This window comes from Physcomitrium patens, chromosome 15, assembly GCF_059467195.1.
Source record: "Physcomitrium patens ecotype Gransden chromosome 15, ASM5946719v1, whole genome shotgun sequence".
NCBI lineage: Eukaryota > Viridiplantae > Streptophyta > Bryopsida > Funariales > Funariaceae > Physcomitrium > Physcomitrium patens.
Window position 1 is genome coordinate 15,648,597 of NC_143424.1, and position 27,922 is coordinate 15,676,518.

A 27,922-nucleotide genomic window follows, 5' to 3' on the forward strand; every position below is an offset into this window, starting at 1 on the left:
AAATTACATAGCAATCATAACTACTTTGAATGCACTCAATAAAGCATGAAGCCTTGTATATATACATATCATTCAATGTAGCCTTTGCTATTATGGTCTTATTAATTCTATCCATTCAAATAAGATACAATGCCTTTACTTTATTTGCACATTGTTATTTAATTTGTGATAAATATTATGTTTTATTAAATATTTATTTCTTAAGTAAATAATAAATTAATAAGAATATTTATCCTCATATCAAAAAAGATATATTTCAATATCATTGTAGCATAAAAAAGTATATATAAGTATAAAATACAATCAATATAATTAATTTATTACATATTCTCTATGATATTTAGAATAAGTCTTTTCAATAGCTGTCATACACATATATATTAACCTAGAGAAGAAATACTAGGTAAAAGATAAATGTAGATAGATTTGATATTATCTTATGGCAAAGCTTTTTAGAAGCTTTTTAAACATGTATTTGATTTTATACATATTTATAGTTGATTGATAGGTTAAAAACTTGGCCAACAAGTTAGCCATGTATTGTACATGTAGATAGCTTGTAATATAAGTTAATGATATGGCGTACATACAAAAAACTTATCTTACAAGTTAAAACATGTATCTTGTAAATTGGACATATGTTGGAAGTTCTATAGGATGTTGCCATGTAGCTCTTAGTTAGATAGTATACGTAGAGGCAAGAATAAAGCCTTCTTCACTCTTATCAATGTCTTTTTAGTCTTTAGTCTTATTTCAAGACTTTCTAGTTTTCTTGTCTTTGGCAATAGTCATTCTAATTTAATGTTATACCAACTTTGAGTGATTTTTAAGTCTTTTCAAATAATACAAGAATATATTGATGTTTTAGTTTTCTAAGGTTTATATTCTTGGCAATAGAAATTTATTATGTATTTGATAAAATTCTATATTTTATTGACAATTATTTTTAGATGTTTTAAAATATGATATATTTATTATATAAATTCTAATTAAAAAAAAAATAGTAGGTTCAATCTTTTATAAATATTTAAAAAATTTAGGTAATACAAAAGATTCAACTTCCAATATTTTTAGATAAACTCATTCAAGTCATCACAATTTGATGGTAAATTTGGTCTTTCACTTTTTATAATTCTTTTCAATAACTTTTTATTGTAATATCATTATTAAATAGATTTGTTTTTTGAAAAATCTCAAAACATATCATTAAAAATAAGTAAACATCAGCTTCAAAATGACACATTGCCATTTTTTGACATCTATTTTTTAATGCCTTTAGAGCCATATATTTAAGACTACCATAAATACAATTATTTTTTGTGACTTTTGGATTTCTTCTAATTTCAATCTTGGACATATTAAAGTCAATCACTTTGACAATAGCATATCAAATGATCTTGTCCATAATCTTTGACTTTACAATATTAACCAAAACATTCTCAAGTTTAGATCATGATGAGTAATTTGCATGTCATGCAACTAATATATACCTTTTGCAATTTGATACATAATGTTAATAAAAAAAGTATAAGATATTTTTCTTTCTTCTTCAAAAATACTTCTGAAATTTTTTTCTATCAATTCCATTCCAATATATATGTTTATTTTTTATTTTTTCTTCAAAAGATTCAACACTTCCTTTGATACTATCCTTCATTGCAAAATAATATGTTATGAAGTTGGGATGGCTTAAATTTGCTAAAATACTCATATCCCTTTTTAAAAACTTATTATAAACAACATCTATCTTTTTAGTTGCACATACAAGTCTCAACTACTTCAATTTATATACTTCATCATAAGCTCTTTCATTTAAGTGTTTTTTGGTTTCAAGACTCTTTATGTCTAATAATAGTTTTAAGCCATCTATTTCTCCATCTTCTATGCAAAGCAAATATTTTATTCTTTATAGCAAATAAATTCCTAATTCAAAATATTCAAAATCTTTATTTCCAATTGGATAAATCAACCACTCTTTTATAAATTCAACATCATCTTTTACTTCATCATATTTTGCAATATTAAAAGTAGCAAAAGAGTTGTAATCAACTTTGTTAGAATAGTGCTTTAAAAGCATATTATTTGATATATTATGACAAAATTTTAAATCTAAAACTAATTTTTTAAAAGTTTCTTTATTATTCAAAAAATAAAATATTTTTATCCTAATTTAGTTTTCTACAAATTTCTACTAGATAATAATATTTATTTAATATAAAGGATAACTCATTCAATAAAAGTCTAATTTCTAATCTACTATAAATGCAAATTTTTAGGTGGTCAAACACTTTTGTGACATTCTCAATTTTCTTCCATAAATTAATACATTGATTTTTATTTAACAAGTCTTTTTTCTTCAGTAAATCTTTAAATGCTCCAATATATATTTCAAATCCTTCTCAACTATCTCCAAAAATATCTTATGTATTTGATATTTTATTATATTTTCTATAATACTTAAAAATCTTAATATGACCAAAGCATATAAATAGCTCCAAACCATGATTATATATTGCTTAAATATTTCCAAAAGATATTCTATGATGACTTAATAAAAATTAGATCAAATATTATATTTTTACCATCTGTAAAAAAATTACATATTAGATTTATTTGGAATTTTAAGAAATTTGATGAAACAACTTTTTTACCACATACTTCTACAAATCATAGAACTTTCTATCATACAATTTGAATTTATAATTTTTAAAACTAAACCATCATTCTTAAATAATCTTCAAATTAAAACTTTTTTTTCTTTACATATTTTATTAACTTCATTTCAACCTATAACTTTAATGTAATAATTATTAATCTTAAATCATAATCCTAAACCTTAAACATCTTCCACTTAAAAAAATCTATCTTACAAACTTTCATTTGCAACTTTAATAATAACTCAATATTATGTAACATGCTTCAAAAATTTATAATTATATCTTGAACTTCTTGAAGTGCACTCATCTTTTAATTGAATAATTAACCCAAAAAAAATACAAAAAAAAATCCAAAAAAATTCCAACCAAAAAATACCTTCTAAACGACTAATCAACTAAATAAAATCTCTTATTATAAATTCTAATAATAAAAAAAAAAACTTTTAACTATCTTGTATTCTTTTCAACTTTTATGTTCTACCAATTATATCATAAATGGAACTCATTTGTCTATTTCATTCTATTACACCTATACCCCTACATACCTTTATCATCTCAAATTTCAACTTCTAAATTATATGTACTATACTTACTAATTATAATATTAATATCTATATTTTCTAGACCAAGTAATACTTATCAGATTTATTCATCACTAAACTCTTGTAATTTTTAATTTTTTATAAAATAATAAGATATATATATATATATATATATATATATATATATTAAAAATAATAAAAATAAAATTATCACTCACTATACAAATTTAAAACTCTTTCTATACCTATGCTTATCTTCATTTCTTTACATAATTCAACTATCAAGCATGAACATGTTCTTCTCTCAAAAAAGTTAAAAGCTTCTATAATCAAGAAATTGAATTCACAACTTATTAAACATTCTAAAATTATTAATATACATCTTAAAAATAATCCTTTAACCTATATTTAAAGATATTCTAACAAAAATATTTGTATCCTTTGCTACAATGCAATGTATTAAATTACTTATTATTTCATTAATATACACAAGTGGGATTGATTTTTCTTCTCATCTTTTCCACAACTATGATCTACATATTGTAACTCGTAAGGATGATGGAGAATTGACAAAAAAAGAGAATATTATATGGAAGGAAATTAAAAAACTAATCAAAATTGAGCATTTTACCAATCCACTTCATCCAACGAAGAATCTTCTCACGGTCATTTCAAAATCTCTCGTGCTTCTGCTACAGAGATATTTGCACCTACACTAGCATCTACACAGAGGCAATCGGGACGTTACATACTCCTCATCCAACAATAATTTTGATTGAATTTACAAGATAAACATTTGTAGAACAAGCTGTTAAACAAAATCGGCTTGCACAAGTATTGAATTTACAACATTAGTCATAATCTAATATAGCACTATGAACACCAAAATTCAAATGAAGCAAAATACAAGTAATTAGTACTTATTATCAACCCAAGTGCCTGCACGCTATATACTTCCATAACACTTCGACGAACAAGAGGAAATACGTACCACTAATTCCCTGCTCTAACATCATTGGTGTCCAGCACAGCACAGCGATGCTACGGCGTGTAAGTTTGAGCCAATTCGAACAATTCAAAGCATGAAAGCATATAGCTCTTAGAGCCTTGTGGCAAGGGCAAGTTAAAACAGTGAGGAGGCTTGGTTTTGTCTATAAGCCTGAAATCCTACTCAGCAAGGATAAAAAAGTCACTTACTGCTTTATTTTATCCAACAACAAATGAATTGTGCTGTCAATGCTTAGAATGGCGATTGAGTTGCAATTTGTTCATTGATCACTGGCTGAATGATGCAACAAAACGAACTCCTGCATTTCATGATTCTCCAATATGTATTTGTTTGTATTCAAATTGTATAAAGTTTAGGATTTTATGTGTCTTTTGTTTTTTTTTTTTTTTTGTTATTTTTTGTTTGTTTGTTTTTTTCTTTGTTTTTTCCTTTTTTGTGATGTTAAAAAATCATAAAAGTCAAATTTATAATAATCGTCGTGCTAGAAATGCTATCAATCTTTGTTATTTGTTTTAAAGGAAAACCTATTATATAATTAAAATTTAAAAATAGAATCTAACCATTATTTTCGATTTTAAAATACCAAGATGTGGTTCCAGGCATGCATTTTTATAATTTATTTAAACAGAATTTTGTAAAAAGGATACTATGAATTTAATATATTACTTTCAGCTCTCCTATATTTTAAGATTCCAATTTTTTTCGATAACAGAAGTCTCATTTTTAAACAAAGATGTACAACAGTTATTACTACTTACAAATCAATGTTTTAAATGACTACAAAGATGCAAAATACATTATTTTAAAGATAATACAGCTATATATATGTATATATATACATATATATATATACACACACACACACATATGCATCCCCTTTCAACATAAGGTTTTACATATGCATATTTTTAAACTTAAAAAATAGCATTAATTTATTAAGTTACTAATCATATAATAACTTATATGAAATCATAAATATATATATATATATATATATATATATATACGTATAAATAGATCATCTTCAAGATAGTTCTTTTTTAACAACATTTTCTTTGTAGAATTCATTGATACAACAGTATCTTCAAGAAAGAATTGTTATCAAAATTACTAAAAGGTTATAGTTTAAATTTAACGGTTGCAACACTAAAATATTATTATAGTATAATACATTCTTGGATTATAAAATTAATTGCAAGATTTGTTTTTCAGTTTATATTTTAAATATTCTTTTATTAGTTACAGGATTCAAACAAGACCCAAAATTTCACTTAATTTAAGATCAAGACAATAATGACTATATTTATTTATATATATGTTATAATTAAATTAAATTTGTCACAAATTATTATGTATTGCATACTGTTTTGAATAATATAGTATGGAATACCACCTATTAACACATTGGTTTTCAACAATCTTAGAACAAGATCATTAGAGAACCTTCATGTAGCTATTTTCTATCAATTTGTTATATACCACCTTTGCTAAGGCAATAATACTAAATAGATTATCAAAATATGCCATGGATTGAGATCAAGAGCCAACATTTTTTTGAAGTTCAAACTGCATGTAAACTAAAAAGGAGAGCCTGTTATCACAAAATTTAGACAACTTGTAGGTTAGAGAAATACTTGAAATATATCTAAGTGTATATATATATATATATATATATATATTATTTTAAAAGACAAGAAAATAGTAATAATAATAATAATAATAATTTTTATTTTTATTCAACTTAATAATGTTGAAGTTTGCAAGTCTAATTAATTTCATGGATTTTTAATATTTATAATGATTATTATACATGATATATTAAATATGTGTCATTTTAATTGGAAATTTTAAGTATCTTTTTTTATTATCTATTTATCTTTCTTTAAATAAATAAAAATCAAAACATAAATTTTACATTACTTATTCAATTAATACTGTTAAGATTTTCTAAATTATTCAAGTTGTAAAGCTATTAAAATAAATTTTACAAAATTTCATAATTTTCAATAAAAATACACTGCTACTACTTCTTTTTCTTCTTCTATTTCTTTTTTTTTCTTTTTGTTATCATATCTAAAATGATTCAACACAAAAAATATTAATTATATACTTTGATTCTTAAAAAACATACAATAATTTAGTACATAAACACATGCAATCAAATATATGAAAATACCAATGCAATTTAAAGTATAATTGAATTTCTAGAGAATATCAATTTATATTTATACTATTATTTTATATATTTTTTGTCTACTACTATGAATATGTTGTTATACACAACAAATAGAATGTTTATTAATTATATACAATGTGTTAAGTTTGGTACCAAAATCATTGGAAAAAGAAGCAACTTAGAGTAACAAAATTAGAGGGCATTTACCTTAGAGACACAAAGCACAAGTTAGGTTGGTATTATTCAAGTTAGGTTGGTATTATTCAAGTTAGGTTGGTATTTTTCGACTTCTTTTGCTATTGCTACTCTTACAAAGGTAACTTCGGCTTCTCCATAGCCCAAGTAATTCTCAACAGATCCATTTCGAGAAGGTCTATCTACATATACTAGGAGGTTCAAACATGGCACTTTTACAAAACCAAATAACTAGGATTCAGCACTTGATATTTCCAGAATCACTCAAATCATCAAATCCAAAATATCACCATTCAAACTTTACTATCCCTTGATATTAGCCTTGATATTACCCTTTGATTCAAATTTTATTACCCCTTGGTATGGAATCAAAGAAGGAAGAGAGTTAAGGCAAGTGAGACAATTTTTGATATTTCACCTGCCCCTCTTTTAATATTTGGATTTCAAAATCACCTACCTTACAAGATGGGTGATTTGGTGAAGTATCAAGTCATATTTTGAAATATCACTAGATACTTTGAGATCTCATCATAAGTGAAATATAACCCAAAAAGGCCATGTGTCAATCCCCTACCAATACCCTTATCCAACACCCTCACCAAATCTCAAACCTTGCTACAAACCCACACCAAAATGTGCAGTCAAGCAAAGATACTATTCATGAGCACCATCCAAGTAGGATTGTAGTCACCTGCTCACTTCAAATCAGGTCAAAGTCTTAAGCTGGAATCCCTCACCGCTTGTACTCATGCTGCTATCCGCTAGACCCACTACATCCTCAGCACACCACCTCTGATCCAAGCTGGTGTAAACAACAGTCTAATAAAAACTTGTACGTTCAGAAACAGAACATCCACCAGCGACTTTAGCTATGGCGTTCCTCACACAAATTCCAGAATGAAAAATCTTGCAGAAGCAAGAGAGACCAAAGCTTTCGGTGAGGGCGAGGACAGGAACACCGGGCAAGGCAAGCGTGTCAACGCTCGGGAACCCGTCATGCCACGGAATAATGGATGACGACTTTTTTCAAGCACTGGTCCAAAATGTGGTGGATTCGGCGAGTAGAGAAAGCTACAATCTCGCAAAACACAGCACACCAGCTTCAAATCCTAACACACTCCGCTAGAATCCAATCTTGCAACCCAACCTGGTCAGTTGATACCTTCAGCGACTGTTGGTCTTCTACATAATTTGACATCGTTTGTGTTCTTTAGCAAAATAATAGACTCGTCGTCGAATGCTGTATGTATGCCTATGTTCATAAGCATGTATGAAAATTGAATCAACTCTAAGGTGTAGAGTAGTTGTCAACTTGTGACGCTCAAGAAAGCGATGAGTTTCGAGGAAATCTCTCACAACAATACAATCCAAGCAGTGGCCACACCAACAAAAGCTATGAGAAAATGATTGGAAGAAAAAACCTCATCCATCTTCCTTAACATACTGCATTTTCTGGAATGAATACACATAAAAGTTTCACCTTGATTCCAACATCCTCAAAAGTCCAACCTGTTATTCTCCTAAGATGCCCTGTGCCATTTAATACTGCAAGTAATGATCTAAAACCATTTGCCTCAACCGTTTCTTATTAGCATTCGTGCATATGCTATTGCTTAAAAGGTTAAAAAGTAGCGCAATCATTCCACCAGGACGTAAGATCTGAGAAACCACTGAAGCGCAGAGCAAACCTTCTTCGATACTGCAAGGGAATTGAACTGAAGGTGTTCATCGGCATGCAACACGAGTTAACACATCACTGAACAAGAAAAAAAAAACATCTTTACTCCATGGACCTGAAAAATAAAAGATTGCAGGCCAAAAGTTTCCTGCCATATAAAACCTAAATCATTTACTACAACGTTGCATTTGCTACGCAGGCAGCATTGCAGCTTCGCCTTCTCACTTCTTCGCCGTGCCGCTGAGCTCGGTCCAGGCCTCAATCCAGGTCACCATGGCCTCCGATAGCTTGGTGAAGTACGGGTCCAGCCCGTTCAACTTCTCGCCCACCTGCATAGCCGCAAACCCACCCGAACCCTATCAGCATCCCTTCTCACACTCCACCACCACCGACTGTAACTCTGCACAACGTTCAACTCTGCACACACCCCAAAGAACATGCACATGATCATGCGCGCACACCCCGCCCCCACCCATCCTTGTACATATCCACACGCACCTGCTTGGCGAGCTCGATGTAGCACTGCTCCACCGTGACGGCCTCCTTGGGCAGCACCACCTGCTGGAAGAAGGGGATGATCTCCTCCTGCCAGAAGATCCCCTTGTACTCCTTCTTCAGGTTCACGAACGGGTTCGACGCCTTGCTGTGGTGGATGTATGGCAGCCCCGTCTTCACCCCGAACCCCAAATGGTCGCAGATCACCTTGCAGCACCACCCCGCCCACATGTCGTCGTACCGCCCGATCGGCTGCCCGTCGCCCATCAGCCCGAAGTACATCGCCGCCCCGATCATCTCCCTGTCGAACGCCAGGTTCATCCCGCACATCGGAAACAGCGTCCCCTTCGGGATCGTCATCACCGCATCCACGAACCGCGTGTTCTTCTCCGACGGCTTCACCAGCTGCGTCGGAGCGTCGTAGTCCGGCACGTTCAACCACAGCCCGTGCGAGATCGCCGTCGCCACGCCCTCGCGCATGCTGAACGGGTACCCGCGCACGAAGTCCGCGCCCGCCCTGTACGGGTCGTACAACGTGTTGAAGAAGAACGGCGTCGAGGGCGACAGCAGATTCGTGATGTGCTGCTCCAACGCGTTGATCTCGTGTCCCGACGGGTCCTTCGCAACCTGCCCACACCCACCACGCTTCCTCACTCATTCATTTCATTCATTCACCCCTCCTCCGTCGTCCCACCAACAATGCACCCTGCTCACGCCCTCCATAACCTCCCCTCAAATAACGTCATGCCATAAACCCCACCTACGCTTGCCTTGCCCCACCGAACTCTCAACGCCGCCGACCTTGCTGCCTACTCTACCTCTCCCACTGCCGACTACCCGTCCCCAAACTCACCCAGCAATCGTCGTCGATGGTGAAGATGTACTTCTTCTTCGACATCATGAACCCGAAGCACCGGCACGCGCTGTCCTTGAACGAGATGCACGACGCCTTCGGCCCCAAGATCCGGTTGATGTCGTTGCGGTTGTACAGCTCGTAGTCGTACCCCTCGGGCACGTGAATCTTCTTCGTCGGGTCGCCATCCTGCACGATAATCAAGTGGTAGGGGCTCAAATATGGCCTCCACTGCTCCAGGAACGCCAGATCGCGGATGGTAGGGATCACAATGTCGAGCTCATCCTTCAGCAATGGACCGCGGACCGCCATCCCTGCCTTCTTTGCACCTCCTGCCTTGGTGCCGGTCAGCCCTCAGATCTGAATCACAGAACACGAAATGGTTTTTTATGTGAAAATTTCTTGCATACATAATAGCCTGAGAGAACTCACTTGTACCACCCAAAAGAAGTTAACTTCGGCAATTTAAGCAACTCGGAGGATTGCATGTTGAGCTTCAAACTTTTTAGTAGAAATAGGAGTTAATATTTATAGCGGAGGTGGAAACAACAGTTGAAATGGTGCAACCCTAATCGAGAAAGCATCCTTGTCAACCTAGCACAGACTTCATGCCATGGCATCGTTCGAGTGTTCCGCTTAAGAGAGAGGAATTATGACTGCCGTTGAACACAGGCTGCTAAAAATTTATCAAAGAAAGACCTGAAACGTATATAAATTCTGCACAGATTATATGATGCATTAGATATCCCTCCACTATAGGTTTAGTATCTATCAAACATAATCAGGTAAGTAGGTGTGCAAGACACATGCAGCTTGAACTGGCAGCGACATGGGTTGTTTATCCCTTAACTACGAAGTGAAAACGCCACCACCACGATGAAATGACTAAGGGGAATGGATGTATACAGAACATTCCGGAGCGATTTGCTCTAGGCATTGAAAATACTCAAATCAATCGATGGTCAATTCTCACACACAATTACCTTTGCATCCAAGTACGACGAGCAAAAGTTAAACCCTCAGAAGAAACTGAGATTTACGACAGCACTCCAAAATTCAAATGAGTAAGAAGATGTAAAACAAAACACACACAGTTTCGGATCTCGTAGCTCGCAAGATCTAATCTAAGGACACGTTATCAGGAAGATAGTCTGTCTAGTTTGCATTGAACCAATCCTAAGACAACTAGACAAAACGTTGGGCCGCAAGTAGAAACGGAGTTCAAACTGATATTGAAGGACCTGAAACTAGCATGATCACACCGGCACAAAATTAGATTGTCACACCATACGCATCTGACTCTCACTTGTTGATTAGCTAAGACAGCAATACAAACGATGCCTTCTGCAAGTGTGGGGTTTCGAAATGGGTCAGAGCGCCATACCTAGATCCTTGAAGCAGGCGGTGGCGCTGTCTGCAATGAAATGCGGAATGCGTTTTCTAACTCCACAGGCACTGCTCCCCGCTGATGCGATACGACAAGAGATTCAATGAAAGGCCGAGAGGGATTGGGAAAGAACTCGGAAATCTTGTGTAGAAGAAATTGGAAAAGCGGAGAGGCGGGAAGCGTTTCGGGCGTGGATCATGTCAGTGTTGGTGTTGAATCCCAGTTCTTGAGGTTAACAAATGTGGGGTTCAAGCACAACTTATTTGACCGACAATTGACCATAAAAAAACAGCAGATTGTTTATTCTGAACCGCCCAATTGACTAGTTCCAAAAATGAATCATTAAAGATGATATTCCGGACTAACTGTTTCCAAACAAAGACAAAATATTCTGCATTCGCATAGAAAAGCAACGTGGTTAAGGTTTTGGAATGACCTTTGGTTACATCCACTTTTCAGAAACTAGAATGTAAATAACTTTTTCACATTTCGTTACTTCAATGAAAATCAATAATGATATTCGATAAGATGAAGCATGCAGCAAGGTTTGAAATTCAAACTCTGAAATTGAAAGGTGAAAGGTTGGGAACATTACATTTGGTTTTCTTTTACAACCAATCAACTCTGTTAAGATTTGGCCAATCAGTATTTTCTTCAAAATCTATGTATTCATAGTTATCAAAAATTTGTAGTAACGCTGTTAGTAACCGAATTCCTGTTATTGATGTGTCACAAATACAATTAGAAACCATCTTAGAACACAAAACATATCTGTTTGTAACATGAAAATATAGCATCATGCAATGTTTCAGATTACCAAACATCAACAACACATTTTGCATGTTGGATCACATTTTAACTTGAAATTATATTGAAACTCAATGATAATAAAATAAAATCAATAGGAATCAATAACTACACGCACATACAAAGTTTTGAGTACATGACGAACATATAGAAATTGTTGTGTAGAAAGAGTGGACTATGTAGTGAAGCCAGTTACTTCGAACTTACTTCAGAGTTGATTAAGCAACACTTTTTTCAACTTCCTAGTTCACCTCTTTGTTTAAGTCGCCAGTGTGTCAAGTGCAAATGCTTCCATCTTCAGAGAGGCACGTTGTTTGATTTAAGAATTGCAATGTCGGTCGATATTTCATCACAACAATGCAGCTTGCATCTTCAGAGACGCACGTTGCTTGATTTAAGAATGGCAGTGTCGATCGATATTTCATCACGACAATGCAGCTTCCGTGCAGCAGATGCACATCCAAACATGGTACATCATGGAATGTTCAGTTGCGAATTAACTCATATCTAACGCTCAGAACGTTTATGTGACGTGCTCCCGATGCTCCCCCTACAACTTCAAGTCAATGAACCTAGCTTCTGCAACAATGAGGGTTACCAAAGTGCTTACACACCATAAATAGATTGTTGAAGAAATGCCAAGGATCTGTCAAAATTCAATGAATATGGCTTGGAACACCTCATCCGCATCATTCAGCCCCGTAGTGTACACTATGGCTAAACTTATTTTGAACTATGAAGCCTCATATGCTTTGACTATGTAGCATGAAGTCCAAGTCTAAAGATATCTCTATTAGTACATTCATGTGTACTTGCACAATTGCTCCTACTCCTTGATGAACCTGCAGAGAATGGGTGGTATAATATCTCGTCTAAGAAGCTCAGCAAACATCAGCTTGACAAGGCAGATGTTTGACCGGGCAGTGTCTTAATGTGCACTCAAGACAGTGAGTAGTTTGCAGCTTCATCTAAAAACCAGAGAGCTAAAAATACTGCAAAAAAATAGCTAAGACTACCAGGACACATGAAGCTCCTTTCTTAAAGAATCGTTTGAAGGTCTTTTGCTCCAACTGCCGCTAAAGGATGACGCACCAATGAAGACACCCCCTGCAGTCTGAATGAGTGCAACGCCGCAGCAAGGTAAAAGGTGAAAGAATAAAATACTTCCTCGCTAGATGCTGGAATGATAACTACATGTTAAACAAATCTCTCGAATCTCGTCTGCAACACCCACACTAGTATGAAACCATCGGACTTTTGGCTTGTAATATCAGATATTAGTACACGACTAAAATGAAAATGTCCAACGAACAGCAATCTGTGCAGCTCGAGAAGAAAGAGTTATATCTAAATCTATCTTACATTACAGATAAAAACTCTACCGGTTAGCCTACAAAAGTAATTGGGGATTGCATGGTTAATGCATGCTATGTACAATGTCATTTGAAAATGAGAGACTGGCTATCACCTCCAAATACAAAAATAAAACTCTATACAGCTCTCAATGTCGGCACTGTTGAGTCACAGAAAAGAGATTCAGATTGGCTGTTCCCCTGTGACATGACCTGTCGGGATGTTACGTCATTATACACCGCTAGAGGATTTATGTCAACAAACCCCAGGGTTATTTTAGCAAAGCCATTCTGAATTGAAAGCTAACAACCTCAATACGAGAATCAGCTAAGCATTTAGTTGGGTACGATCGGCAGTCCCCTAGAGGAATCATCAACATCAACATTGAAATATCGATAGTCGAGCTTCCTGCATGTAATTGCAAGATATTTCAGATGCATGACAATTTTGTGCGAACAAATAACCAGAAAAGGTGACCATCAATCTACATCTGCTCACCAATTCCCATCAGAACCTAAACTCAAAGTTAGATTCACTCATGTTAAACCATCACAAGTAATCTTACACTGATGCGCTTCCCAAACTCAAGCTGATTGCTGTTGCTCTAGGCTTCAAATGTGCATGTATGAGTCCCTGAGTTTCAACCGAAGCGACAACACAACTCACCGAGCATATACTTAACTCCAAAACTAAAACCAAAAAGAAAAAGAATCATCACAAGCAACCAGCTTTTTAACCCCTAGTCCGAGGAAAGTTGGGATTGATTTATTCCTTTCTTCATGTATTGACGCAGCACACAACACTTGCATAAAAAACGACACTGCTTCTCAAGGTTCCATTTTGCACACCATATCAAACCATATCAACTCCTTAAAGCCTGGATCCCAAAACCTCTGCAGTTCCTCCGCTCATGCCAACTACATGACCCACATACAGAAGCCATTCAACGCTCGCTAACTCAACCACCCAACTCCGAGTTCTACTGATTGCACAACCACCGAACTCTTGGAAGTTGAAACCTCACCTGAGATAGTAGAAGGTGACCACGATTATTGGCAACTCCTCAAAAAAGGCATCCATTTCTCCCTCAGGCTTCAGTTTATAATCAGAAGGTAGCAAGGCTGCCCAATGTTCTGAAAGAGCGTAAAACTAATAGCATTTAGAGAGGGTGAAGCATCTTCCTTACACACATAATGAAGGATCACATACTTATGCCAAGGCGCACACAGTGTTCACTAAATAAGTACTTAGATCTCTACTATTTAAGTCTGATATTCACACAAATTTAGGAAATTAATGTTCTTTGGAATTATTTTTTATTTTTTGTTGTATTCCATATATTTCCACTGTAATGAAAGATCTAGAGAAATTATAAGATTAATTATTGATATATGCTAAAGTTTTAAAATTTTGATTATTAAGATAGTTTAAATTTTTATAAATTTGATAGGTGGAAGAAATCTTGGAGAAATTTTGTATAGTATTAAAAGGATGCAAACAAGACTTTTTAAAAATATAACATGTCTTTGTAAAATTTTTGATGAAGATACTTGCAACTATATTATTTGTAAATACATTTTAGAATGGGAAATGTCTTAACTGAATCATCTTACATGTGAAGTAATATTTATTTTTTACATGTTTAACAATTTAGACTTTAAAAATAGTTTTTTGATTATCAACACAGCTTGCAATGAGTTCATTTTTAGACAGATCAAAAACTTTTAATAACCATTAAAATCAAAAAAATTAAACACAAGTTTCAAAAAAAAAACCAATATTATCCTTTTTAATGTTAAAAAAGGTAATTAATATTTAATATGTAAAAACGTTATTAAAGTTTGATTTTTTCTACTCTAAGAAATTACTACACCAACATGTAGGAAATGATAACTTAAACTAAGTTGTTCTATATCTTGGTCAATAAGCCAATTAACATCCAAATAGTCATAAAATATGACAATTGGAAGATTGTCTACAAGTAATACAATAAATAAAAATACCTTTTTACATATTATTTAAATTTTTGATGCAATGCCAATAGATAAATTTTAGATTTGAAAATTTTGTAAGAGACTATTTATACTATATATGATATTTGATCTAATACACAAAATTGGATCAATTAAACAAAAAACAATTTTAAAATATGGAATGTCCATTGTTTGAAAACCATCTTTTTGAGTAGTTAAAAAAATATTTTTTTTATAATTCTAGGCCAACATCTAAATTATATTACAAGCATCTATCTACTATTTTTAAACTAAATAATATAATTTATTTTGATTAAATATAAAATTCTACTATTTTTATATACTAAAAATACAAACTATATTTGTTTATTTGCTTATTTAAATCAAACTTATTAGGTAATTTTTTTTTAAAACATTTGATACTTATAAGATCATTAGAAAAGGCAATCTTGACATTCAATTAATATGATTTAATACTATACTGAGCAGCTAAACAAAGTAATAATTAATTGATAAATCATTATAAGATAAGAAATAACTTAAATAAAACTTAGAGTAGCTAAATATTATTTAAACCTATTTTAAAAATATATATATATATATATATATATATATATATATATATATATATATATATATATATATATATTATAATTAATTTTAAATTAATTTATATTATTTTAAGAATAGAATTAGCTATTATATTTATTCTAAAATTAAAAATCAATTTTTTATATTAATAGCTAATTAGCATTCTTATGCATGGCCATTAGCCAAAATTTGTTGAATAATAGTTGCCTTATTTATTGTAATAACAACCAAAATTTGTTTCTTAGCTTTAAATTTTGTTTTGAGATTTTTTTATTATTATAATAATCTTCTACAAGTATTTGTAATATATTTGATCTAAAAAACAGAGGTTTTGAAATATATACAAACAAATCATAAAGATCTTTACTCAAAGAATCTTTGTTATTATAAGGCAATAAATTAGAAAAAATATTATTTTAATTATTTTAAATTATTTATTGTAATATTTTTTAAAATAAAATATCAATAATTATTAAAAAAAAAATCTAAACCAAATAAGATAGAAGCCAAAATCTTTAATTTATTTGAATAAAATTTGAATAATTAAATTTTATAGTATTAAATTTGTTTAAAAGAGTGTATTTCTTAATTTTTTAAAATTTAAAAATGATAAAGATTTTATTTTGTGTAAATAAGTAGTTTAGATTCTTTTAAACATTTAAGAGTTTTAAATGTTTTAGAGGTTTTTTTACTTGTCTTATTTTACCTTAAATCAAATGAGCGATTCAAATTTCAATTAAAAAAATCATATAATTTATTTTTTTGTAAGTATTTAATTTCAATTTTTTTATGAATTTAATTTTAACATTAATAACCTATATGTCTTATTTTAAAAAATAAACTCAAAAATCCCTCTTCTGGTTGTTTGAATTATTCTGTAACTTTTGTGTAGAATATATTGGTAGTAAGTCAAATTTCTGTCAGATTTTTTTAGACTATTTCAATCACAATATCATATAAATTTTGTGTTCTTACTATTATTAAAATTATCACTTCTCTATTTTGTTTTATTTTTCGAATCTAGATTCGTCTATAACTACATGGACTCTTCTAAGACCCCTCTAAAGCCCTGAAAGATTGGAAATACATTTTAGAAGTTTGTTTTCAAAACCAAAACATCCAGTTGTTAAAATTTTGGGCTACAAGTTGATGGTATTGTCTGTGAAACTACTTTTACATGCAAGAATTTTAGTGTCATCTTTTTGAGTTTTTAAACTTACAGATTGCAAGTCTTCTTAAAACTTGACATACAGAATTTAAGTATTTTTCTTGTTTTATTACTGTGATTATTTGGTTCTACTTTTAAACTACATTAGCCTTTACTCAAAGAGTTTGTTGAAATATAAATCTCGTGTCGTTCACAAATGCTTAGAAGTCAAAAAGAAAGATGTTTTCAAGTTGGAGAATGCAACGATTGTGGAATTCAAGTCACGTCATTGAAAATGACTTCATCTATGTGTTGAAACAATGTCTGGCAATACTGTACGCTAGGGAATTTATGCTTGTTTTAACAGAGAAGGGAAGGGTTCATGTCCCTACTCACTTCAGAACTGTAACGAAAAGTCACGATGAACTCTGGCTTATTAAAAGCTCACCGAAAACACTAAATAAATAAATTTCCAAGAAAGTGAGTGCAGATACATTAAACATCTTCTGCTAGATCCCGCATGTGAAATCTCCCTGGAAGAAAATCTGAACAATGTGATGGTTAAAAACACAACCTTGTAGCTACAAAACGACACGATACGCTGTGGTGGTTTTGGTTCTGGTTTGCACACAAACCCCTTTGAGTAATGAATCTGAATGAAGCGATTCGATTGACGCTGTGAGGTTTACACCGTGGATTAACTAACAACCATGGATGATAAAATGACTTTGTTGATCTCAGGGTGTCGATTTTCAGTCTCATCGAGTTCACCGCTTCGGCATTGCTTTTGGAAGGATTATCCGAGGAATTCGATAAAACTAAAATTGTGACACAACGACATCCATCCCTTAACCTAATTTTAGTGTGTATCTTGGAGTAGTTTCCAACTTTTTTGCATGTCCCATGTCTTGAAGGACAAAGCGGAAACTCGCCGAGAATTTTTACTGAGACCAGTGCTTCAAGCCCTTCCTCCGCTTTCGTCTTCCTCAAAAGACGGTTTTGACGAAATAATTTATTGTTTTTTTCATTTATTCAGGTGATGCTGGTTGTTTCGGATGTCAGCGTGGCTTTCAAGTCCCTCCTTCTAGCACTTTTTCTTTCCACTTTCCCCTTAATCTCGTCTTGTGGCACAACCGGCAGAAGCGCAGGGCTCACACCACGCTTAGCGCATTGCGTTGCATCGCCAGTCTCCACCATCGTCTGCTCTACAGCTCTCGGTACGCTTGTATTCTGTTCGGCCAGAGCTCTTGCAATAGTGCTATTTCGTCTTTGTTTCTTGGAGGTCGTTGCACAGTCTTGCGTCCTCTTGTTTGGAGCTGAGGCTTGGGTGGGTCTCTCTCCTCTCGTGCGTCGAGTTTGGTTCTATCGCATTCTCGTTTTTGAGATCCTGGCTGTTCTTGGAGTGATGGCTCTCAGTTCTGGGCGTAAAGTGAGCGAGAAGGGGTTTGATGCTCACCCGCTTCATTTCAGCGTTTATCCAGAACTTGCACATTTGCGGAGCTTGTTGCTTTAATCTATGATGATTAACACAATCAATCTCTTGCCGCTGTCTCGTCCTTCCCACTCTCAGTGCAGAAGAGCGGTCACTTGTCTAGACTGTGCCCTGTCTTTCAGGGTATAGCTCTTACTGTCTTCACATTTCTGCAGGTCCTTTCTGTAGCAGGGTGCTCTGTCTAATTACAAATTACAGTGCCCTGAATTGTTGGGTCTTCATATCTGCTAACTTACATGGCCAGATCTGAGCGTCTCCTCATATTTCAGTCTTCAATGTTTCGAGTAGAACCAATTTCGTCACCATCGGTTATCTTGTTTCCTTTCCATTTTACATCTTCAATTTATCGTTCTTCGACAGCATGGTCCCCTATTTCCGTCCTGATAAATCGGAATACCAGTTGTATTTCATCACCGACTGTGGTTTAGAGTGTTTGCTCTGTGCTTGTTGACGTCTGTCCATCTCATTCAGAAAAGAGGCTCTTTTTCCAATCAATCCGACTGAGCCTGCCCTTTTGACCTAAATTTGAGCATAACTAGTCTGATTGTTGAAGGCAATGCTTGCTTCTCATTAATACGCACCAACTTCCAATCACCAACAATCAGCTTCACAAATGTCCCCTTTTCCCTGAATTCTGCTCTTCGTGTTCTGTGATTCAGATCTGAGGGCTGACCGGCACCAAGGCAGGAGGTGCAAAGAAGGCAGGGATGGCGGTCCGCGGTCCATTGCTGAAGGATGAGCTCGACATTGTGATCCCTACCATCCGCGATCTGGCGTTCCTGGAGCAGTGGAGGCCATATTTGAGCCCCTACCACTTGATTATCGTGCAGGATGGCGACCCGACGAAGAAGATTCACGTGCCCGAGGGGTACGACTACGAGCTGTACAACCGCAACGACATCAACCGGATCTTGGGGCCGAAGGCGTCGTGCATCTCGTTCAAGGACAGCGCGTGCCGGTGCTTCGGGTTCATGATGTCGAAGAAGAAGTACATCTTCACCATCGACGACGATTGCTGGGTGAGTTTGGGGACGGGTAGTCGGCAGTGGGAGAGGTAGAGTAGGCAGCAAGGTCGGCGGCGTTGAGAGTTCGGTGGGGCAAGGCAAGCGTAGGTGGGGTTTATGGCATGACGTTATTTGAGGGGAGGTTATGGAGGGCGTGAGCAGGGTGCATTGTTGGTGGGACGACGGAGGAGGGGTGAATGAATGAAATGAATGAGTGAGGAAGCGTGGTGGGTGTGGGCAGGTTGCGAAGGACCCGTCGGGACACGAGATCAACGCGTTGGAGCAGCACATCACGAATCTGCTGTCGCCCTCGACGCCGTTCTTCTTCAACACGTTGTACGACCCGTACAGGGCGGGCGCGGACTTCGTGCGCGGGTACCCGTTCAGCATGCGCGAGGGCGTGGCGACGGCGATCTCGCACGGGCTGTGGTTGAACGTGCCGGACTACGACGCTCCGACGCAGCTGGTGAAGCCGTCGGAGAAGAACACGCGGTTCGTGGATGCGGTGATGACGATCCCGAAGGGGACGCTGTTTCCGATGTGCGGGATGAACCTGGCGTTCGACAGGGAGATGATCGGGGCGGCGATGTACTTCGGGCTGATGGGCGACGGGCAGCCGATCGGGCGGTACGACGACATGTGGGCGGGGTGGTGCTGCAAGGTGATCTGCGACCATTTGGGGTTCGGGGTGAAGACGGGGCTGCCATACATCCACCACAGCAAGGCGTCGAACCCGTTCGTGAACCTGAAGAAGGAGTACAAGGGGATCTTCTGGCAGGAGGAGATCATCCCCTTCTTCCAGCAGGTGGTGCTGCCCAAGGAGGCCGTCACGGTGGAGCAGTGCTACATCGAGCTCGCCAAGCAGGTGCGTGTGGATATGTACAAGGATGGGTGGGGGCGGGGTGTGCGCGCATGATCATGTGCATGTTCTTTGGGGTGTGTGCAGAGTTGAACGTTGTGCAGAGTTACAGTCGGTGGTGGTGGAGTGTGAGAAGGGATGCTGATAGGGTTCGGGTGGGTTTGCGGCTATGCAGGTGGGCGAGAAGTTGAACGGGCTGGACCCGTACTTCACCAAGCTATCGGAAGCCATGGTGACTTGGATTGAGGCCTGGACCGAGCTCAGCGGCACGGCGAAGAAGAGCGACGCAACTTCAAACGGGAGTGTGAATTAGTAAATAGTGCAGAGGAGTATTTGAATGGTGTGTGTAGGTGGTGATGTTTCTGTGATATCCCAAAGCTGTTGCATTCAAGCTTAGGTTGGTCTGTCAGTGCACGACGTATGAATTGCCAACGCGTTTAGTTTGTCTTGGCATATCGGAGATGACCCCAGTCTGATATGCTGGATATGTGCGCTTTGTGTCCAACATTGAGCAGTGCTGCGTTTTCCTTCTTTTCACATCCTGTGCTTCGCTGTCTTTAAAGATACATCTCATACCAATGTAGCCCCAGTGTGTTTGGTATTCTGATTCACTTAGGGTTGCCTATCTGAGTGTTTACAGCTCTCTTTTAATGTTAGTGTTTGAAGGTGCTTTCTCGCGCTCTATTGTTCTGAATTGTCCTGTTTCGAATTCTGATTCTTTAAGTAATTGACATTATCAGTTATTTTAGAGCAACAAAATTTGCAGTATAAAATATACTTATCTCTCTAAGTGAGAAGTTTTATTTTTAATACAACGCTCAACTCATATCATTTAATCTTTGATTGCCACTTAAAACTAGTTTTTTATCACAACCTTTTCCAAATTTTGGTTTTCAATTTGACTAACTTCATAGCAATAACTTTACAATTACGATTTTCCTTCTTGTAATTCCTTTAAATCTGTCCTACTATCTTTCATTGTATTTCCTTGCTCCATTTATTTTCCTCAATACTACTTTATCTGGATCTTGCCGCAGCTCTTCTTCAAAACATTAATTCTTTTACTTACATTCTTCTCTGTTCTTCGAAAACAATTTCTTCAAGATGTAATGGTTTAGAGTGATATGTATCCTATTTTAATATCATCCTCGTGCACAAATTGGGGTTTGTTTCAGCGATTCTTAAGATGACTTAGTAACGTTCGTCAGGTCACATTGGATCAATTTACCTTTAATATTATCCTTCTTTTTATATTTAATTTTGTCCTCAAAATTCTAAAACTGCGGTATTGGCTGTGTCTATGTTTGTGAAGCCTTCAGTGCTATGTTGGTGGTGGCGACAATTGATCTTGCTCATTTTGTTCCCTCCAGACGCTCACAGTTAAGCCCCGTTTCTCCTGCTCGCTCAGGTGCAACTGTTCAACAGATAAGTAGTAGTTCTTAGAATATTCCTTTTGGAAATTATTATGCCCTTTGAAACGACCAATGATGGAAATCGAATAATAACATTCTGCAGTGGACAGAAAGTAGCTTCACTATCGTGTAATCTTTCTACGCTGCTGCGTCCAGCAAAGCACACAATGCCTAATAATTGGGTTTTACATTTCGCATTGTGTTGTTAAGTGTATTACAGTATAATTAGGTCATTGACGAGTTACAAGGAGGATCGTTGATTGGTGAGCCTTCTATTGAGATAGCCACCACTTAAGTTAATCAGTAGTAGAGAAACAGATGATCTGCTAGTTCGAAAACTATAAAGCACCGATTCGTTTTAGATCCAAACGTCTTAAATTAAGCATATTTTCGGAGTTGGGCTCGCATTACGATTGGTCACAATGTGAGTATTTAAAGCTCACAAAATTAGCAGTGTTTCTTTTTGTCATGCGGAGGAATTGCTAATAATGTAATTGTCTATTATTGGGTTAATTCTTTTTCGTGAAACATAGAATGCAAAAGCTAATTTCTGCCACTCCCGAATTGGCACCACAACGATGAGTTGAATGATCTATTTTCTGCAGCCCCACTTGCTGTGCACGTGGAGTTTTTAAACCATGGTCGTCGATATGCACGTGATATCACCACCAGCACTACCATCATCATGAAGACGTGAGTATCAATGGAGCTGAAACAGCCCATTGGTTTGTAGCCTCGACTGTCATTTAATTTTTAATTTTTTTGACACGTGGGGCAGCAAATCGTCGCATAGATTTAAGTAATGAGATTGAAAAGCACATCTTATGCCCTGATACTCCATCGACTATCATAAAAATTTAATAAAATTACAAATCTATGCAACGGTTGCTGATAGTACCAATTGTTGGCAGCCCAGTGATGAAACACATGTTGACTCTTTCTAAGCTGGCCACCAGTGTACCTGCTCAGAGGCAAATGTATGATCATGTGAGCTTGGAAAGCGTAGAAAGACGAATATCAATGTCGTCGTAGTTACATAAGAATCGCAGACATTGTTGTGTAGATAGTTGTTTCACTCGCCTCTCTCCTAAGAAAAAGCAATTAAGACGGATCGGTATCACCCTCCTCAAGTGGTCGATTACCCCAACTGAAGCTTACGTAATAATAAATTCCAGATCATGGGTTGTATGTCAGGACGTTGATTGGCGCCTTGCAACCATGAATGCCAATCGGTACTGCTATGCAGCTGGAACTATTGAGTTTCTAAAAGATTGATGATGGCTTCGACACAACTTTATCAGCGTAGCAATTGAAAAGCACTGAATGAGTTCCCTACCAGGAATTTGGCATCCCTTCAGGCTTCAACATCCGGTCGAGAACAAGCATTAATGGGGAGATTGTTTTATTCTTCTGTATACGCCCCGCCCTTTTGATGAAACCAAAGAGAACTCACGATGTAAGAATTACGTAAACACTCCACGTTGCAATTCGTTTTCTGGTTGCACCAGGATGAATGGTCTGCCGTGTCTTAAGTAGCCACTGTTATGGAAGGTGACTTCATATTGTATGTCGAGCGCGTTGCATCACAGCTTCTGTTTCTTGCTTCTGGTTTTACGACATTTATTGCTCTATGCCTCCTCCCAGGCTGATGTCACGTTCATCTTTGACAATGATGGGCTTCACAGAAATAGTACCGCGCTTGAAAGAGGTACGAGGACAATATGCTTTCAACCCTCATTAAGACAGAAAAGCTGACTTGGATTCTGGGCATTGTAGCAACCACTTCGCGGCTTGATCAAAGGTTACAAAAATGCTATGGTCAACAGGAAGACTCTCTGATGGAAGATCCAGTACTATTTCATGGTTGCTTTCCTTCTTACAGCATTTCATACAACTTTAATCTCTTGTCATGCATACTTTTAATGCATCAGAGTACTCGAATGTTTAAGATGCTATATTTCTATTAGTATTGATTGTAGATCTCGGTCACGATTGATGACCTCTTCACCGCGTTCGGAGAGAAATTAAGCATTTTGTCCAAGAGCTTTCACAAGTGGGTGTCACATCGAGAAGGAGGTGGCTGATAAGGTCGAACCTGCCAATTTCCGAGCGAGATTATATTCCAATCGTTCACAAAAAGGAAGTACTCAGATACATCGGGGGTGTATTTAGTAAGGAAATTCACCCGAAGGAAACTCAGAACCTACTGTAGCGCCTCTTCACATAGGAAAAACATTTCGCCACTGATTGCTGAAGGAATCATTGTCATGTCACACAAAAGTGTATGGTACGGTAAAAAGATACAAATTATAAACCGAAAAAAACAACACATGCGACCCAACAGAGTAATAGTATTTTGAATCATGAATAAAATGTTTTCGATAAAATGCATTGCTCGAGGTCACTGCTAAAAAAATTGGGATTATTGCGCCATGGGAAGACACAATATGTATAGATTGATTTAACTGTCCTACAAACGTGCTAAATTACTACGAATAACTACCGAGAAGACTTCGCGACTCCATTAGAGATCGGTTTGCCCTCCTTCAAGGCGGCAGTAATCTCAGTCCATGCGTCAATCCAGGTAACCATGGCCTCCGATAGCTTGGTGAAGTACGGGTCCAGTCCATTCAACTTCTCGCCCACCTACTCAACATAAAAACCCCTCCGTCAGTACTTGGTCCTAACATATCAAGCTGTCCACACTTTCATCCCCATGGACAAACGATCTCGTGAAATGAAAAACCACTCTTACAGGCAAGAACCTCCAATTGACCACTAACAAGACTACACAAAGCCATGACGACACTGAGTTCATATCAAAAAACTCTCGTAAACACCCCCACACCCTCACCCACACGCACCTGCTTGGCGAGCTCGATGTAGCACTGCTCCACCGTGACGGCCTCCTTGGGCAGCACCACCTGCTGGAAGAAGGGGATGATCTCCTCCTGCCAGAAGATCCCCTTGTACTCCTTCTTCAGGTTCACGAACGGGTTCGACGCCTTGCTGTGGTGGATGTATGGCAGCCCCGTCTTCACCCCGAACCCCAAATGGTCGCAGATCACCTTGCAGCACCACCCCGCCCACATGTCGTCGTACCGCCCGATCGGCTGCCCGTCGCCCATCAGCCCGAAGTACATCGCCGCCCCGATCATCTCCCTGTCGAACGCCAGGTTCATCCCGCACATCGGAAACAGCGTCCCCTTCGGGATCGTCATCACCGCATCCACGAACCGCGTGTTCTTCTCCGACGGCTTCACCAGCTGCGTCGGAGCGTCGTAGTCCGGCACGTTCAACCACAGCCCGTGCGAGATCGCCGTCGCCACGCCCTCGCGCATGCTGAACGGGTACCCGCGCACGAAGTCCGCGCCCGCCCTGTACGGGTCGTACAACGTGTTGAAGAAGAACGGCGTCGAGGGCGACAGCAGATTCGTGATGTGCTGCTCCAACGCGTTGATCTCGTGTCCCGACGGGTCCTTCGCAACCTGCCCACACCCACCACGCTTCCTCACTCATTCATTTCATTCATTCACCCCTCCTCCGTCGTCCCACCAACAATGCACCCTGCTCACGCCCTCCATAACCTCCCCTCAAATAACGTCATGCCATAAACCCCACCTACGCTTGCCTTGCCCCACCGAACTCTCAACGCCGCCGACCTTGCTGCCTACTCTACCTCTCCCACTGCCGACTACCCGTCCCCAAACTCACCCAGCAATCGTCGTCGATGGTGAAGATGTACTTCTTCTTCGACATCATGAACCCGAAGCACCGGCACGCGCTGTCCTTGAACGAGATGCACGACGCCTTCGGCCCCAAGATCCGGTTGATGTCGTTGCGGTTGTACAGCTCGTAGTCGTACCCCTCGGGCACGTGAATCTTCTTCGTCGGGTCGCCATCCTGCACGATAATCAAGTGGTAGGGGCTCAAATATGGCCTCCACTGCTCCAGGAACGCCAGATCGCGGATGGTAGGGATCACAATGTCGAGCTCATCCTTCAGCAATGGACCGCGGACCGCCATCCCTGCCTTCTTTGCACCTCCTGCCTTGGTGCCGGTCAGCCCTCAGATCTGAATCACAGAACACGAAATGATTTGTTTTAGCTCATATTACAATTCAACAAGCAGATACATGGTTATTGTAAGAGGCAGCAGCTAGCGACTGAGGGCAGAGGTACAGTTCAAGTCGGACATTGAAAAAAAACCACGATTCGAAGGATTGAAGCTGCCAGGAGCATAGCGACCACAACGCAAGACCTGTCGGAAGAGCACCTTTCACTGAGGGCTTCAGTAAAGAGATGAAATTTGCAAGGACAAGAGGACCCAAACACCCTCTCCGACAGTGTCTCATCTCTTTATCTGTCGGAGAGGGTATCTGTCACTAGGGACTTCAGTAAAGAGATCAAATACCCTCTCCGACAGTACAAATATCCTCCCATGGAACCAGATGCAACTAAAACCCTCCATTTGAAGTTGGAAGTGAACTCTTCCCTATGGTTGAAGACGGCGATCTTTACTCGCTTCCTATTTACCTTTGGAGCAGGAACTAACTTACGAGAGCCTCTACGACGAAAAGGCCCAACATGAACAATGTGCGAGTTGAACTGAAGGAGGAGGAAAGTGGGTAAGCAGCAATTCTACAGATCTCAATCATAGAAAGCAGAAAAAGTAGAAACCTCACAATACTGAAAAAGCCCTCGTAATGCAGAGCTTACAAGTGACAATCCCCTGAGCGATTATAAATGCCACCGAACTGATATACTCTAGAGCGAGGGAAAAGCAGCATTGAAGGGACAAGGTATATCTTTGCAACCCAGCCGGAGCATAGCACAACATCGAACATGCTAAGCGCCACCATTCCCATCACAAAAGACGACGTTCAACTCAGGAATAAACTTGCTCCTTGCGTCAACAACAGAACAAGAAAAACAACGACATTCTACAGAAGCGTCATCGTGCGAGTTTTCGACATCGGTGGGAAGTGTGAGTGGCGTACCGAGAGCTAGCGGGCAGATGGTGCTGGTGGCGATGGTGAGGCGCGACTGTGATACTAAGAGGGCTTTTGTTTCCCCTGTTATGGTGGAAGCGGAGGGAAGAAGGCGGCAAATGAAAAAGAAACCAGGAAAAAAGAAAGGAGGAGAGCTGGGAGAGCCCACTTGGACCCACAGAGCGTCATCACAGGCCACTGCACCAATGGAGTCGCAGACAGGATGAGATAACCTCCTCTTCCGTTCTGCTACTTCTGACCAGCTCCACAGTTCAAACGCCTCTCTTACAGCAGAGCGGCCTCTACCAGGACCCACATCGCCAGTGCTGGTTAGTCCCCTCTCAACAGTATCGTTCGCATTGTGGGAAAAAAATGGTGCTCAACCGACTACCGATTGTGACCCCTAAACCTGATTTCCCTCACGTCCCAACACGGCAGCGGCAAAGTCACTCAAATGTTAAAAAATGTATCAATCTCTTGGTACAAAGTGCAAAGCTCACAAATCAGTGCTCTGATTCCATCTCAAGGACCCAGTTGATGCAACCATGGCTCATGAATTGGGTGGGCATGAGCTTTCAGATGCATGCTCTCCCTAACTTGAGTGTGGCTTTTACATTGTGAGGTTGTTTAATTGAATAAGACTCCGCTTGCAGCAGTTGTTGGACACATTGCACTGGTAAAAGGAATGAGCTTGTGATATGGAGAGTTGTGTGCTAGCCAAGCAGAATCAAACACAATGGGAGCTTGAGAATTTGACTGGCTGAGTGTTTTGCTCACGTGTTCAACAACAAACCTTCAATTGGAGTGGTGGTGTTTAACGCGGAGCCTCAAGCTGAAAGTTTGCTCCCATTCCATGCACAACTGTTGACAGCATGGTGCCTCAAATGCCACGAAAGTTCACTGTTTTCAGCCCTAAAGAAATGGGACCCTTTTAAAGAGTGAAGACCATCAAATATCTGCAGTATGTTACCCTGCGTCAGAGAGTAGTCAGAAATTCGTCAGAGTCGTCAGAAAATCTCAACCTTTGAGTTTGTAAATGTTGTGCAACTGAATGTGAATGTTGGCAGATTCATATTAAAAAAATAAACAGACAATTCTTTACGTAAATGTAGCTAAAAAAATTGCGAATTAATTATTTTTTCTTAAACGTTATTGTACGCACATATTTCGCTATGAGGGTTTTTGAATTTTACTCACAATGCAATGCTCAATAGACAGGGGTTGGAATGTAAAACATTGCAAACATGGTGGGTCTGTCGTTTTCAATTAAAATAGTAGCTGAAAGCATATAATAAACAAAAA

General features: G+C 37.7%; 3 protein-coding genes across 6 annotated transcripts; 1 reads left to right on the forward strand and 2 right to left on the reverse strand.

Moving 5' to 3' along the window:
• Positions 1-8,336: 8,336 nt before the first annotated feature.
• Positions 8,337-11,315, reverse strand: LOC112292854 (UDP-arabinopyranose mutase 2). 2 transcript variants are annotated; one of them, XM_024541751.3, is made up of 4 exons: positions 10,990-11,315; positions 9,606-9,965; positions 8,756-9,379; positions 8,337-8,586 (listed from the first exon to the last, which is right to left on the reverse strand). In XM_024541751.3, exons 2-4 carry the CDS (start codon positions 9,915-9,917, stop codon positions 8,479-8,481), a joined length of 1,044 nt encoding a protein of 347 aa, XP_024397519.1. In that variant the 5' UTR covers positions 9,918-9,965; positions 10,990-11,315; the 3' UTR covers positions 8,337-8,478. The 2 variants fall into 2 exon arrangements, with proteins under 2 accessions (XP_024397519.1, XP_073395305.1); XM_073539204.2 differs by lacking the exon at positions 10,990-11,315 and adding an exon at positions 10,589-10,912.
• A 6,686-nt stretch (positions 11,316-18,001) lies between these two features.
• On the forward strand, positions 18,002-20,755 carry LOC112292358 (UDP-arabinopyranose mutase 2). 2 transcript variants are annotated; one of them, XM_024540730.3, is made up of 4 exons: positions 18,002-18,190; positions 19,015-19,374; positions 19,601-20,224; positions 20,394-20,755. In XM_024540730.3, the coding sequence occupies exons 2-4, from the start codon at positions 19,063-19,065 to the stop codon at positions 20,529-20,531; spliced, it is 1,074 nt and encodes a 357-aa protein (XP_024396498.1). In that variant the 5' UTR covers positions 18,002-18,190; positions 19,015-19,062; the 3' UTR covers positions 20,532-20,755. The 2 variants fall into 2 exon arrangements, with proteins under 2 accessions (XP_024396498.1, XP_024396497.1); XM_024540729.3 differs by having other exon boundaries at positions 18,002-18,080.
• A 3,206-nt stretch (positions 20,756-23,961) lies between these two features.
• LOC112292357 (UDP-arabinopyranose mutase 2) lies at positions 23,962-26,667 on the reverse strand. Of its 2 annotated transcripts, none has more exons than XM_024540728.3 (4): positions 26,630-26,667; positions 25,345-25,704; positions 24,495-25,118; positions 23,962-24,276 (listed from the first exon to the last, which is right to left on the reverse strand). In XM_024540728.3, the coding sequence occupies exons 2-4, from the start codon at positions 25,654-25,656 to the stop codon at positions 24,130-24,132; spliced, it is 1,083 nt and encodes a 360-aa protein (XP_024396496.1). In that variant the 5' UTR covers positions 25,657-25,704; positions 26,630-26,667; the 3' UTR covers positions 23,962-24,129. The 2 variants fall into 2 exon arrangements, with proteins under 2 accessions (XP_024396496.1, XP_073395307.1); XM_073539206.2 differs by lacking the exon at positions 26,630-26,667 and adding an exon at positions 25,826-25,886.
• Positions 26,668-27,922: the final 1,255 nt, after the last annotated feature.

What these genes read in the sequence shown, in the direction of transcription:
- LOC112292358 (XM_024540730.3), top strand. Translation starts at nt 19,063, where the DNA reads ATGGCGGTCCGCGGTCCATTGCTGAAGGATGAGCTCGACATTGTGATC. An exon ending in CCATCGACGACGATTGCTGG is followed by an intron (nt 19,375 to 19,600) that starts GTGAGTTTGGGG and finishes GGGTGTGGGCAG; the next exon opens with GTTGCGAAGGACCCGTCGGG. An exon ending in ACATCGAGCTCGCCAAGCAG is followed by an intron (nt 20,225 to 20,393) that starts GTGCGTGTGGAT and finishes GCGGCTATGCAG; the next exon opens with GTGGGCGAGAAGTTGAACGG.
- LOC112292357 (XM_024540728.3), bottom strand. Translation starts at nt 25,656, where the DNA reads ATGGCGGTCCGCGGTCCATTGCTGAAGGATGAGCTCGACATTGTGATC. An exon ending in CCATCGACGACGATTGCTGG is followed by an intron (nt 25,119 to 25,344) that starts GTGAGTTTGGGG and finishes GGGTGTGGGCAG; the next exon opens with GTTGCGAAGGACCCGTCGGG. An exon ending in ACATCGAGCTCGCCAAGCAG is followed by an intron (nt 24,277 to 24,494) that starts GTGCGTGTGGGT and finishes TATGTTGAGTAG; the next exon opens with GTGGGCGAGAAGTTGAATGG.
- LOC112292854 (XM_024541751.3), bottom strand. Translation starts at nt 9,917, where the DNA reads ATGGCGGTCCGCGGTCCATTGCTGAAGGATGAGCTCGACATTGTGATC. An exon ending in CCATCGACGACGATTGCTGG is followed by an intron (nt 9,380 to 9,605) that starts GTGAGTTTGGGG and finishes GGGTGTGGGCAG; the next exon opens with GTTGCGAAGGACCCGTCGGG. An exon ending in ACATCGAGCTCGCCAAGCAG is followed by an intron (nt 8,587 to 8,755) that starts GTGCGTGTGGAT and finishes GCGGCTATGCAG; the next exon opens with GTGGGCGAGAAGTTGAACGG.